The following is a 14,723-nucleotide window of genomic DNA, read 5'->3' as shown; positions in this document are numbered from 1 at the left end:
GTTCACTGCAACCTTCTCCTCCTGGGCTCAAGCAATTCTCATGCCTCAGCCTCCCGAGTAGCTGGGATTATAGGCACCCGCCACCACACCTAGCTAATTTTTGTGATTTTAGTAGAGGTGGGGTTTTACTATGTTGACCAGACTGGTCTCGAACTCCTGACCTCTGTTGATTCGCCTGCCTCAGCCTCCCCAAGTGCTGGGATTACAGGTGTCAGCCACCACGTCCGACCCTCTAATAGGGCTAGTTTTATACCTTCCTTTTAAATCTTGATACCTTTTAATTATTTTTTTACATGCATGCTCTGAATAGAATCTGTAGTGCAAAGTTCAATAGAAATGGCCAGAGCTGATTTCCTTGTCTTGTTCTTGATCTTAAGGTGGAAAGCATTCAGTCTGTCACCACTAAGTATGATATTACCTACCTGTGAGTTTTTGTTGATTTTTGAATTTTATTTCTTCCTTAATTTAGTAGAAAAAAGACATTTTAAAAGAGCTGTTTTAGGTTCATAGCAAAATTGAGCAAAAAGTACAGTGAGTTCCCATATGCCCCTGCTTCCACACATACGTAGCATCTCCTACTATCAGCATTTCATAACAGTTGTACATTTGTTATATAACGTTGATGTGCCTACACTGGCATGTCATTATTACCCCAAATGCATAGTTTACGTTAAGGTTTACTCTTGGTGTTATACATTTTAAAGATTTTTGACAAATATATAATGACCTGGATTCACCATTGTAGTATCATACAGAATACCCTAAAAATCCCTTGTGCTGTGCCTGTTTCTTAATCCCTTTCTCCCCTGTGACCACTGGCAGCCACTGATCCTTTTACTTTCTCCATAATTTTGCCTTTTTCAGGTTGTCATAGTTGTAATCATATGTATGTAGCCTTTACAGACTGGCTTCTTTCACATAGTAATCTGCATTTGTTTCCTCCATGTCTCTTTGTAGCTTGATAGCTCATTTCCTTCTAGTGTTGAATAATATTCCATTGTCTGGGTGTACCACAGTTTGTTTATCCATTCATCTTCTGAAGGACATCTTGGTTGCTTCCAAGTTTTGGCAGTTATGAATAAAGCTGCTTATAAAGATGTTTATGTAAGTAAGTGAAGATGTTTGCATTAAATAAAGAGGTTTATAAACATCTCCATGCAGGTTTTTTTCTGGATATATGTTTTCAGTTTCTTCGGATAAATACCACGGCGTGTACTTGGGTATGGCACTGAGTAGCCATGCCTGGCTAATTTTTGTATTTTTAGTAGAGACGAGGTTTCGCCATGTTGGCCAGGCTGGTCTTGAACTCCTGACCTCTTGATGCGCCCACCTCTGCCTCCCAAAGTGCTGGGATTACAGGTATGAGCTACTGCACCCAGCTGAGCCTATTTTCAGGTGCTTATCTGCATCTGTACATCTTTTTTGGTGAGGTGTCTGTTCATGTAGGTTTCTGTTTTCCTTGTTTTAAAATCATGTTGTTTTATTATTGTTGAGTTTTAAGCATTCTTTGTATAGTTTGGATAATTGTCTTTTATCAGATGTGCAGTGTGTGAAGATTTTCTCCCAGTCTCTAGCCTGCCTTCTGATTTGAAGTTTTCTAATATTTTGTAGACTTTTACATCTATATTCATAAGTGATACTGTCCTGTAGTTTTCTCTATTTGTGATATCTTTTTTATACCAGGACAATACTGGTTTCATAAAATGAGTTGGGAAATGTTGCCTCCTTTTCTGTTTTTTAGAAGAGTTTGTGAAGAATTGGAATTAGTCCTTTTTTAAATGTTTGTTATAATTCAGTGGTGAGACCATTTAGGCTTTTTCTTTATGGGTAGTTTTTTTTTTTGTTGTTGTTAGTTGCTAATTTAATCTCATCAATTCTTACAGATTTAGTCATACCTGTTTCTTCTTGATTCAGCTTTAGTAGTTTGTGTTTTCAAATTTGTTCATTTCATGTAAGTTAATTAATTTTTTGGCACACAGTTGTTCATAGTATTCCTTTATAATCCTTTTATTTCAGTTAGGTTGGTAGTAATATCCTCTTTTTCATTTCTGATTATAGTAACTTGAGTTGTCTTGTTTCTTTTTTTTTCTTGGTCACTCTAGCCTAAAGTTTGTTCATCATTTCTACTCCTGCAAGTAAGTTGTTACACAGTCCCTAGCAGATTCCAACTTTCATGGCCACTGTCCTACTTGTTCATCTTTTTAAAGAATTAGTTTTTGGCCAGGTGCCTGTGGCTCACGCTTATAATCTCAGCACTTTGGGAGGCCAAGGTGGGCAGACCACTTGAACCCATGAGTTAGAGACCAGCCTGGGCAACATGATGAAACCTCATCTCTACAACAAATTAGCTGGGTGTGGTGGTGCACGCCTGTAGTCCCAGCTACCTGGAGGCTGAGAGGGGAGGATCACCTGAGCCCAGGAGGTTTAGGCTAAAGTGAACCATGATAGCACCTCTGTCCTCTAGTATGGACAATGGAGTGAAACCTTATCTTAAAAAAAAAAAAGGAAATGAAAAAAAAGAAAAGGAACTACTGTTTGGTTTCATTGATTTTTTTTTTTTCTATTGTTTTTCTATTTCCTTTTTTATTAGTTTCATGAATTTCTGCCCTAATCTTTATTATTTCCTTCTCCTTGCTTTTGGTTTAGTTTGCTCTTATTTTCTCAGTAGTTTATGGTGAAATGAAATATACTTTATTGATAGTATGTTTTTTTATTTTTAGTATAATATTGTAAATTTTCTTTTACTGGAAAATGTCTTGCAATACTTATGAACTACAGCAGGAAATGTTTTTATACCAAAGTAATCTCTATAGAGATTTAATGCTTTATAGGGAGGGGTTAATGTGTAAAAGGAGAGTGATTCTAGTGCAAAAGGAGAGTGCTTCTAGTGAAATAATTCTTCTAGGAATATTTTAATATGAGTGCTATGTTAACAATACTGCCAGACTTCGTAGTGTGAAAATGGGTTTATGGATTCATAGGTATTGAAGTTCTGTTTGATGATATATTTAAGAGATAAATAATGTTCTTTATTTCTTCTTTTTTAGATAAAATCAGTGGTTCTGGAAGTAGCTCTGATATGATGGAAAACAGCAAGGAAGAGGTAATGATAATTACTATTTTAAAGGTATTTGTTATTGTTAACCAACTAGAGGATATGTCTTTAGATTGCTCCTAGACACATGTACTGTTATGTGGCTAAGGATACTGATACCCAGTTGTCATTATGATACTTCAGTTTGGTTGTTTTCCAGTTTGAGAAGGTGTTCATTGTTTCTGTCACTGTGGTATACTTTAGCAGTTTACCTAAAGTCAGACAACTGAAGACTTCCAAGAGATGGATATTTAACTGTCTTTATATTGCCCCAGGGGTGTTTGAGGTGGACGTTACGGGCATGAACTCCATGGTTATGAAATCTCTCAAAACTTGGTATCCAGAGTCTACTAAGCATAATTATAGCAACTCATAACAAGGTCCTTTGCCTGATACACGGGCCTACAACTATGGTTTTGGGAATTTTTTCACCTACTGTAAAAAAATTGAATCCAGTAAAATATATTGATTATATTGGCAAAATGAGGGTAAGTTTAGTATGTCAAAGCAAGTTGTAGAGGTTACTTCATGCTGTATGTTAACATAGAGAAGAATGAAACATATTTAGATCTTTAAAACTCCCTACCTCTGTTGAGATTTGATTATTTCTACATCCTTGTTTTGTCTTTGTTGACTGGGGCCATGATCATCATACAGCAGTGTATCCCCCGCAGCATGCCACAGCAACCGTGTAAAAAACCAGAAATTTAATCTTCAGCCAAGGAAACCTGGAAGTAAATGAGAATTAGTTTTTATTTTTATTTTTGTTTTTTTGCATCTTTGTTCCTTATGAGGTAGGGAATTAGTTTTTGAAGTTTCTTTTAGAAAAATATTCTAGGCACATAAATAGCATCTCATTATATCACTGTATTGAAGTTCTTGCTATAGGGAAATAGTTAATTGTAGGGATGCTGTTTTGAGAGTTTTACTCACTTTTACATTTATGTCTCATATCTAGGGAACTAGCTCTTCAGAAAAATCCAAGTCTTCCGGATCTTCACGATCAAAGAGGTTGGTTGATGTTAAAGGAACAAAAAGTTACTTTCTTTTTCACCTTATTTTCTGTTTCTAAAACTGTATTTTTCTGAACTTATGTCAAGCACTATTCTGAGTTAACCATTCTATACAAATATACATGTTTAAAATGATTAGCATAATATAATGAATCCCTTTGTATCACCTGGTTTCAACAATTATTAATTCATTCCAACTTTGAATTTTAAAGGAGATTTTAGGATTTATTACGTATTAGTGGTCCTTGCAATATGCAGTTTACTTCATTAGACATATATATGTCGTTGAAAAAGGAGAATATAATTGTTGAATGCCTGATGAGGCAATGGGTTTTTCAGGGTTATATGAAATTGTCTAGGATGGGGAGTTAGATAGTCATCACAGTTGTAAGTTATAAGGAGAACAAAGAGTGGTTAAAAAAAACACTTTTTTGCCGGGCGCGGTGGCTCAAGCCTGTAATCCCAGCACTTTGGGAGGCCGAGGCGGGTGGATCACGAGGTCAAGAGATCGAGACCATCCTGGTTAACACAGTGAAACCCCGTCTCTACTAAAAATACAAAAAATTAGCTGGGCATGGTGGCGTGTGCTTGTAATCCCAGCTACTCAGGAGGCTGAGGCAGGAGAATTGCCTGAACCCAGGAGGCGGAGGTTGCGGTGAGCCGAGATTGCGCCATTGCACTCTAGCCTGGGTAACAAGAGCGAAACTCCGTCCCAAAAAAAAAAAAAAACAAAAAAAAAAAAACACTTTTTTGTGCTAAATTGTCAAGTCATACATAAAACCAGAAACTACTTTCTAACATTAATATAGTGCCCAATATACTATGCAGTATAATTCTTACTAGAAGTTTGCAGCTTAGTCTATTGGACTTTTGTTGTTTCTAACCAGTGGGAATGTCTCTTAAAAACCAAGCTTGCTTGTTGTTAATTTATTCTCTAAAGTAGTGATTCTTAAAGAAGAGTGTGTTCCAAGATATCCCCGTTAGCTTTTTCAGAATGTATATGCCTTGGTGCTACTCTAGACCTACTGAATCATAATATTCAGTGATAGGGTGTAGACATACATGCTTCCCTAGTTGATACTGATGTGCATCCTGGTAGAGACCCACTGCTCAGTTACAACATGTTATTTATGTTCTTTGGGTATTGTTCCAGTTGTCAGAAATGTTTATAATTCTGTGAACTTAATTCTTTCTTAGGAAACCTTCAATTGTAACAAAGTATGTAGAATCAGATGATGAAAAACCTTTGGATGATGAAACTGTACATGAAGATGCATCTAATGAAAATTCAGAAAATGATATTACTATGCAAAGCTTGCCAAAAGGTAATGTGTGTTAATTTTTCATATGAAGTTAAGTTGAAATGAATTTTTAAATACAATTTTTATACAATTGGAACTTGATTATTGTTATATATGTACAAAAGACCAAACATGGCATTTTCCTAGTGGTTGTCTGGAAAAATTATTTGTGTGCCAGTGATAATGTGTGTTATTGAAGTTAAAATTTTGGAATATTCAGTTAGTTTTGAAAAGAATAAAATCTAATTTTTTTTCCTGTGAGTTTTAGAAAAGGGGCTTTGGTTTCCAAATTATACTTCAATGTGTAAGCAGGTTTAAAAATTTGGTATGTTAGGTGTTGGTTCAATAAATGTTAATGTGCTTGCTTTATACAAAAATGTAATGACTGTTCCTGAAAACTTAAACAAAAATCATTTACAGTCTAGTTTAGTCTTACTGCATTCTTAAATTCCCTAACGCTAAAAGCCGAATTTAACTATCATAGATTTAGGTGTATTTCTTACTGTTATCTCTTTTAAAAAACTTTGTCACATACATCTCATCAGTTGAAGTTTTAACCATAAAATCTTGTTAATAAGATTGGGGAAAAAGCCAAATGAGTATCATGTACTCTTATAGCTCACGTCTGAGAGCAATATGATTGGATGATGAGAATGACAGGGGACATTGTTCAAAGAGTCAAATTTTAGATTTTTTTTCTTTGTTAAATAATACGTTTTAGTCTCTTGGCACATTTTTCAAATTCATTCTCATAGATCTTTTATAGTGAGTGCTTATTAAACCTTGTTCCCTGTCTATGTTTTTATGACACATTTTCAAATTATGGTAGTTTAAAAAATATGGTAGGTAGGAGGGTTGGAACTTTCTTTGACTAGGATAAATTAGGACTTACAAAAGGTGATAAATGAAATGAGGAAGGGAAATTAATGGAAGAAGAGAGATAGGGGCCTACCATTTGCTAGCTTTGCAAACCATGTATGACAATGTTGTATAATGGTTTTGGTGGCCAAGGGCAGAAATAACTAACATGGGAGTCTAAGTCCCATTAGGCAGTGATTTACTTTGGATTTTTACATTCTCAGTGGTTGTTACTGGAAGTGTTTATGATGTAAGAACTAGGATTTCAAACCTTTGTTTTAATGGTACTGTGGAAGAAGGTTAGCATATAATGTTACTAATCTGAACTATACCTAATTCTGACAGACCAAAACAAAAACAGACCCATTTCATGAGGTTAAATTTGGGTGTTTATATTATTGTTGTAATATTTATTGAGTATGTATAGGTAGCAGGCTCTTACAGAATTAACTCCTTTAATCCTCAAAGCAACACTGTAAGTTAGTTATTATTTTGCTTGTATAGCTAAAGGAACAAATTTAGAACCCAAGGAACTTTTTCAGCTTTAAATTGAGAAGCTAAGATTTCAACCCAAGTCTGCTTGAATCCAAAGCTAGTGAGTGCTCCTTCACTCTGCTGTGTTGCTTACAATTCTCCCTAGAATAATCTCTAGGAAGAATTAAGTTATTATTTTTTTTTGTTGTTAATTTATAATCTGTAGTTCTTTTCAAATGCTGGGGCTTCCCTGAAAGTATATATATGCAGTGATTGCTGTGAATAGTTTTTTTGGTGGGGATTATTTAATTTTACTACAATCTGTAAAATCCCAATCATCTGTGTCCTCTACCCCCACCCTTTCAGAGATTCAGAAACTCATTTACCAACTGGATGCTATAACTTGTCAAAATTTGTTGAGTAACTTGTTGCAGAGAAAGCCCCTGGCAACTACCTGCTTTTTCTTCCATAATTGTTGCCAATGATAGTCAATTACTAAGCCCAGTGATATAGGTAAACATTCAGACCTAAACCCTTATTACTGTGCCTGTCTTATTTGCTCTTGAGAGAACTAATAAAAAATTGACAACCTCTCTCCTCAGTTCACATGTTTTATAGTTAAGGAAGGACATTCTTTCTAAAATATTTCCGTAGGCATCAACAAATGATCTCATTCTACAATTTATTGTTAGGGTACTTCAGCTTAAGTATCTTAACCTGTTAAAGCTCTTTACGGACTTTACAGAGTAGTGAAGCTTTGACATACCAGTAGGGAGATGCTGCAGAATAGGTAGAGGAGTAGTAGAATGAACTTCATTTCCCCACCAATGTCCCTCCCTTGCAATATAAAATAACCCTTACAAATCTTTCTGAGTTTGTGATTTGCATTATGAGAATAGGATGTCTTTTAAAAATTTTTCCCTCTGAACCACGTTTTATAAATTCTTTATGGAACTTAGGATAACTTCATATTCATAACAGCTTTTGTGATAGGCACTACAAAAATTCAGAACTGGGTTGAGGCTTTCTATTTGATTCACACATTTCTTTTGTAATCACTTCATAATACCTCCCTTTCCTGTTTTTATGAACTATATTTCAACAAATAAACTGATTGTTGACACCTGGCCCTTTTACTATTTCCCTGTTTTATTTACTTTTGTGAGGTCCTTATACCAATATCTAAAGCTTGAAAGAAACAAACTATGTACCAGCAATGTTGGCTTTATCTGAACTGAAGTCTTGCACTTCACTTGCACATTTAATATGTGTAATGATTTTTTAAATGAAATCATTCTAGGTACAGTGATTGTACAGCCAGAGCCAGTGCTGAATGAAGACAAAGATGATTTTAAAGGGCCTGAATTTAGAAGCAGAAGTAAAATGAAAACTGAAAATCTCAAAAAACGCGGAGGTAAATACAAGTGAAAATGAAACATGAATTTAAATTGCTGTTTATGACCATATTGGAAAATCTGATGTGCTTACTAAAAATACCTCCACTTTTCTGCCTTTTGTTTATTAAAAGCACTACTTAAAAATAACTTCTGTTTCTCTCTGAGCTCTGAAGCAGAAAAGGTTAAACACCATTTATGAAAACACCTTTGCCTTCAGTGGCTATTAAGTTAACTCAAGAAGCTTAGCATTTCCTTCTTCCACATATTCTATAATACATATATGCCACAATACTATGTGTCCCCCCCCCACAACCTTAAAAGAATTTTAGATTCATGCAAAATCTTGTCTGTGGCCTGTAGGTAACTTTATATATATTTAGAGTTGCATAGAGTGACATACGTTTTCGTTAGTATTAGATGGGGTGCTTATTATAAATGCAAGTCCCTTGACTCCACTCCTCACAAATTTGAATTTCTGTTGATGAGGTCAAGAAAGTGCCCCAGTTTGTTCCTATGTACACTGAAGTTTCAGATCCATTAATCTAAGAATAGGAACGTGGAGATAAGTAGGAAGGAGAAGCGAGCTAGAGCTGATTAACCGTCCCTCTGTCTGCCTGAGGCACCTCTCCCTTTATCTGTCTATCCTCTCTTAAACACACAAACGGTGGGGAGTGGTGGCTCATACCTGTAATACTAGCACTTTAGGAGGCCAAGGAAGGAGAATTATTTGGGTCCTGGAGTTTGAGACCAGCTTGGGGAATATGGTGAGACCCCATATCTACAAAAAATAAAAATATTAGCTGGGCATGGTGGCGCATGCCTGTAGTTCTAGCTTCTCTGGAGGCTGAGGTGGGAGGATCGCTTGAGCCCAGGTGATCGAGGCTGCAGTGAGCCGTGATTGCACCAGTCTCTGCAGCCTGGATGACAGAGTGAGACCCTGTCTCAAAAAAGTTAACAAACACACATGCACACAGAGTAATATTGGCTAACCATTTATAAAAAGTTTGTATCAGAAAGATTCATTTAGAAATGTATAATTGTGGACTATGTGTCTCATTTGTTTGTGTGCAATTTTTAAATAGTGCCTATATATATTTTGGGACAGCTTAATAGAGCCAGAATTCGTAACTATAAAAGGAATGAATCTCCAAATAATAGAACATGACACTAAATTTCTAAGTAGAAATGTAATGAAAGCATATCCATTTAATATTGATCAGATTATATAATTTTGAAATTATAGTGAAGTTCTTATATTGGTGAAATTTTGTGTGGATTTTTATTTTAATGCTATGATTATCTTGCTGGAACCAGTAAAATATATCTATACTTATATATATTTATTTTCAGATTAAATATTTTGTAAGGTTGTTGGCAAAAATAAAGGAAATATCATTTAGTCTTGTTTACAAAGGGGCAGTCAGCTCCTTTTGAGCATAAGGAATCTTTCTGAGACTCTAGTTCACAGTAGGGAAACTGCCATTGCAGCAACAGAGCTCATTAAAACCAAGGTAGTAGTCTTAAAATTTAAGAGAATCACAAATTAGAAAGTGATGGTAAAGATTAGTAGTAAGAGTTTCTTTCCTCTGATCATAGGTTCTCTAGAGAAGACAAATAACTAAGTTTTCTGTATTGTGTACAGTTGGTGTACACAGTGTCCAAATTGTTTTTTTTTGGGGAAGGGACTCTGGAAAAGTCAGTGTCTGAAATGTGGATAAGGGCTGAAAGGAGAATAAAAGAACCACTGTTGTTGACGAGGGTATTCCAAGTGCCACTTTAGTATGCTGCTGGCATTTGGTCTCAGCTGATAAGTTTCAGGAACATTTTATTGAATGTTCTCTGTGGGAATGTTTTGTTATCATGCTTAAGGGAATACATACATTTATAGCCATCAGTAGCACTTAAATCTTTCGTGTTTATTTTCATCTTAATGATTTGATGCTTTTTTAATCTGTCAGAAATCACACAGGAAATTTAATACTAGGTTTACTTTCTATACACACGCATGTATATATAGATAGAGAGAGAGAGAGATAGATAGATAGATAAACTGGTGATCTGAAATACTGAATTGCTGTAGTTAATATTTAAACTTTCTAAGAAAGGTAGTTCCAAAATTGAAGCCTAACTTAGGAAACTGTCAAGAATGTAAACTTTATATATAAAGTCTTATATTGATTTGGAACAGTATTATAACACAAAGATATGGCTAAAGTGACCGTTTCAGGAGCTGCTGTTTTTAAACACTTTTTAGTATCATACCTTATTTTGACATTCTCTTCCCAGTTTAATTGTTAGAAAGTGTATTTTACACCTAACTTTTTTACATGACACAATAATTTTGTTCTCTTTTTAAAACCATTAAAACATATTGAGCTCAGAAATGAAAATGCCTCTTTTCCATTTGTACCTTTGTTACAATTTTAAATATATTTCATAACTAAAAATAAAAAAATTAAACATGTGTACAGCAACAAGTACATAAAGTAACATTTCAACATTTTACCATATTTGCTTCAGATCTCACTTAAGTAAAATATTGGTTCAGTCCTACTCTCATCCATTTCCCCTTCTTCCCACCCCACAGGTAATGATTATCTTGAAGTTTTATGCATGTGCATGTGTGTGCATGTTTTTCCATGTTTTTTATATATGTATTCATAAAACATTTTTCATTTAAAAATATACAAAATACTATGCTGTATATCATTTGGGAACGTTTCTCATTTAACATTGTTTTTGAATTGTATTCATGTCAGTAAATGTACATCTAGTTTGTTTATTTTTCATGGCTCTATATTATGTTGTATTAATAAGCCACTATTCATTTCCCACATAGGAAGTTATTCCCAATTTTTTATTTTGCAATTTTCTGATAAGTGCTGTGGTGAATATCCTTATATTTGATTCCTTGTGCACGTGTAGGAGAAATTCTCCAAAGAATTACCTAGTTTTGTTTAATTCTTGAGTGTTATATGCACAAAAGCACATAGAAGATGCTTAGTATTACTTAACATTGGATGAACATTCAGATTCCACCTTTTATTTATTTTGTTAGTTTATCTGAATGAAATTATTATTTGAAATGAAAAAGTATGTTGTGGTGTATTTGTTTTTCTTAAATACAGAATATATGAATACCCAACATCAAACTGGTGTTTGTAAGTAATGTGATTATAATATATTAGGCCTGTAATCCCCGCTGTTGGTAGGTTGAGGTGGGAGGTTTGCTTGAGCTCAGGTGTTTGAGGCTACAGTGACTTATGATTGTGCCATTGTACCCTAGTCTGGGTGATGGAGTGAGACGCCCATCTTTAAAATTAAAAAAAAATAAATAAAAATATTAGCAACATATATAGTAAACCTTCAAGGTTACTTTTATCTTCTGAAAAAGTATGATGGTGTTCTCATACCTTAAATTTTTTAGCTTCTGGCTAGGTGTGGTGGCTCACACCTGTAATCCCAGCACTTTGGGAGGCTGAGGCCAGAGGATTGCTTGAGCCCAAGAGTTGGAGACCAGCCTGGGCCACACAGTGAGAACCAGTCTCTACAAAAAATTAACCAAGTGTGGTGGTGTGTGCCTATAGTCCTGGCTATCAGGAGGCTGAGGTAGGAGGATTGCCTGAGCCTGGGAGGTTGAGGCTCAGTGAGCTGAATTTGCACCACTGTACTCCAGCCTTGGTGACAGTGAGAATCTGTCTGTTAAATGTTTTTTTTAAAGCTTCTACAAATTAAAAATATTCCTGATAATATTTGGGTCCATGGTGCTTTGGACCTTAAGCCTAACAAAAACACAAAAGAGAAAATTAAAAGGGTGATAAATGTATGTGATGTTTTGTCTTTTATTTAAGGATGGAGCCAATTTGTTTTTTAGCCTTTTTTTTTTAGATTTGTGAATGTAAGCATTTTCAGTGGCTTCTTTTTAATTATAATCTACCATCTTATTTTGATCAAGGTCTTGGTTGCACATCAAGATCATCTTTGAAACTTTAAGAAAATGTCTGAGAGATTTTAATTCCATGGTTTAGGGGGTGGGAATGGCTGTTTTTATAAAGATTCTTCAGATGACAATGTTTAACTCAGGGTGTGAAGCACTGCCTTAGCAGAACTAGAGATAAGAGCGAGGCCAGAGAGGTTTCTTCTTAGTCTTTTCTGCATAAGATATCATTGATCTGTTTTTTAGGAGATAGTACAGAATGGGACTCTTACCTTTTACCCCTAATCGTTCTGATGTTTTGCTGCAAAAATAGATATACCTGCAATGTCTTATTTGTCCTTATTTGGAAACAGTAGACAGTGTTGGTATGGATAGTGGAGTACATATAGAAAAAAAACACAGGTTAATGACAATTATGGTTAGTGTTGAAGTAAATATTAGGAAGGAAATTGGTAATAACATAAAACTACCAAGTTTTTACATGCCATATTGATAGGATCTGTGCAGACAATTCCACTTTGAGAGTAAAAACCTTTATGGCATAATTAAGTATAGCATTGCAAAATAATCTGTTCCATATATTTTACTTCCCCATTCTGTAAGCACTGATAACTTAATTTATTTGCAAAGCAATAATGAAATAAAAAAGAGCTCTTGGCCCCTAGTTTTAGAACCCCTTTATGGAGTCTCTTAATGTTATATTGAGTTGTAAGAAATGGCATTTGCATCTGTAAAAGGAAACAATTAGAATTTGTAAGTTGGAATTTGCCAAAGTTGTCATGTGTTGAGTAAGTTGATAAAATATTAACCTTTTTTACTTGTGTCCAAGATGCCATTTTTTGAAGGATTTTGAGGTATTTAATTTCCAATACAAAAGTTACAAAATGCTGACTAAAGCAAATATCTTTTTCTGTGTGTAAATGTGTGAATAATAGTCACTCCTTTCTCCTAGAAGATGGGCTTCATGGGATTGTGAGCTGCACTGCTTGTGGACAACAGGTCAACCATTTTCAAAAAGATTCCATTTATAGACACCCTTCATTGCAAGTTCTTATTTGTAAGGTATGTATGATCTATTGATAATTCATACCACAAATATTTGAATGCTTACCATATACCAGGCCTTTGAGGGCATAGTCTTGAAGAAAGATGGAAATGGTGTCTGCCCTTAGAGGACTTCTATTGTAGTGGGGAAGATAGACATACAAAGCCTAAGTGCCATGATAGGGGAGATACTGTGATTATGGGAGCACACAGGAAGCCTGTGTAAATAGGACTTCGGTCGGATGGCTTTCTAGTGGAAAGCTGATATGTGAAATATGAATAAGAATTAGCCTGGTAAGTGAGATTGGTTCAGCATGTTTGGGGAAGTGGCAACGTGGTATTCGAATACTGGTAGTTGAGGGAGAGCATGGTGTGTTTGAAAATCTCAGAAGTGGATATGTGTAAATGTTTGTGTTTTATAATCTTTCCTCTTATATAACCTACTTCCCCAAATCTAAGCTTTCTATGTGGAGCAGGATTTTGATGTAACTTGGAGATAATAGAATTAAAAATGTTTTTTATGTGTTGATTATAGTTTTAACTGTCTGTGCCACTTTTTTGTTAGTAATACCTTGGAGTTAATTTTTAATATCTATAAATGTGGGTCTGGCATGGTGGCTCACACCTGTAATCCCAGCACTTTGGGAGGCTGAGGCGGGTGGATCACCTGAGGTCAGGAGTTTGAGACAAGCCTGGCTAACGTGGTGAAACTCCATCTCTACTAAAAATAATAAAAAGAAAATTAGCCAGGTGTGGTGGCGGGTGCCTGTAATCCTAGCTACTCAGGAGGCTGAGGCAGAAGAGTTGCTTGAACCTGGGAGGTGGAGGTTGCAGTGAGTCAAGATTGCGCCATTGCAGTCCAGCCTGGGCAACAAGAGCAAAACTTAATCCTATGTTAGTTTCCCAGTAAAAAGCTACCTTTGAAATGCAGTGGCAGGCCATGTTTTCCTTGGAGTTCTAGTTCTAGCTCTTTCTTGCATGAATTTTTGATCAATTCAGACATGCTTAAATGAACTAAACTTACTTTTTCCTTTAGCAATTTATATCCCTTCTTTCCTTGAATTCAGTTCAGCCAGGGGCCTGTGAAGGGTATGTATTAGAGAGCTTCGTTTTAAGTTGTGACAGCAGAATCTCATATTGTTGGATTTGTGACATATATTTTCCTTTCTGTTTTCTTATCTATATGATTGTCTTTTTTCAAGAACCAGTCTTTTGAGCCTAGGCCATTTCACTAATTAGTAGTTTGTATCAGTGAGCACCTTACTTTCCTTTTCTGCAGTCCCACTGGAAAGACTTTGAAGTCAGTCAAACTTGGATTTGAATAATAGCTTTGATTCTTACTGGTTGTATGACTTTAGATTTATTTACATATTAATGAAAGTTAGCCTTTTCTCTCTCATAATACGTCCTGCCTTGCATCGTAGGTACTTTGAGATTTAAAGAAAATACAGATTAATTGTTTAGCTATATACATAGTAGCTGTTTGTATGTCGTGGCTATCAAAATTACTAAGTACCCATATCTAATAAATTTTTATGTAGAGCTTTAGTAGCTAGTTGTATGAGACCAGAAATTAGCTTTACTAAAATCTTTTATAAACTTTTT

The 14,723-nt window shown here is 35.2% G+C and overlaps 1 protein-coding gene across 13 annotated transcripts in view; it reads left to right on the top strand.

Annotated features, from left to right (window-relative positions):
- The window catches only part of LOC108297236 (transcriptional regulator ATRX), a 224,578-nt gene that overhangs the window by 78,997 nt on the left and 130,858 nt on the right, over positions 1–14,723 (top strand). For 5 of the 13 annotated variants that reach the window (XM_017519955.2, XM_017519953.2, XM_017519963.2 and 2 more), the window contains 5 exons: positions 3,048–3,103; positions 4,053–4,105; positions 5,305–5,432; positions 8,041–8,154; positions 13,027–13,136. In XM_017519955.2, the coding sequence (XP_017375444.1) occupies positions 3,048–3,103; positions 4,053–4,105; positions 5,305–5,432; positions 8,041–8,154; positions 13,027–13,136 (461 nt within the window). Of the gene's footprint in view, positions 1–2,102; positions 2,136–2,415; positions 2,423–3,047; positions 3,104–4,052; positions 4,106–5,304; positions 5,433–8,040; positions 8,155–13,026; positions 13,137–14,723 lie in introns of those variants that run through there. The other 8 variants (XM_017519956.2, XM_017519964.2, XM_017519958.2 and 5 more) reach the window with 5 other exon arrangements.

This window comes from Cebus imitator, unplaced genomic scaffold (genome assembly GCF_001604975.1).
Source record: "Cebus imitator isolate Cc_AM_T3 unplaced genomic scaffold, Cebus_imitator-1.0 Scaffold783, whole genome shotgun sequence".
NCBI lineage: Eukaryota > Metazoa > Chordata > Mammalia > Primates > Cebidae > Cebus > Cebus imitator.
The sequence above is the reverse complement of the archived record's forward strand: the minus strand, read 5'-3'. Positions and strand labels throughout refer to the sequence as shown.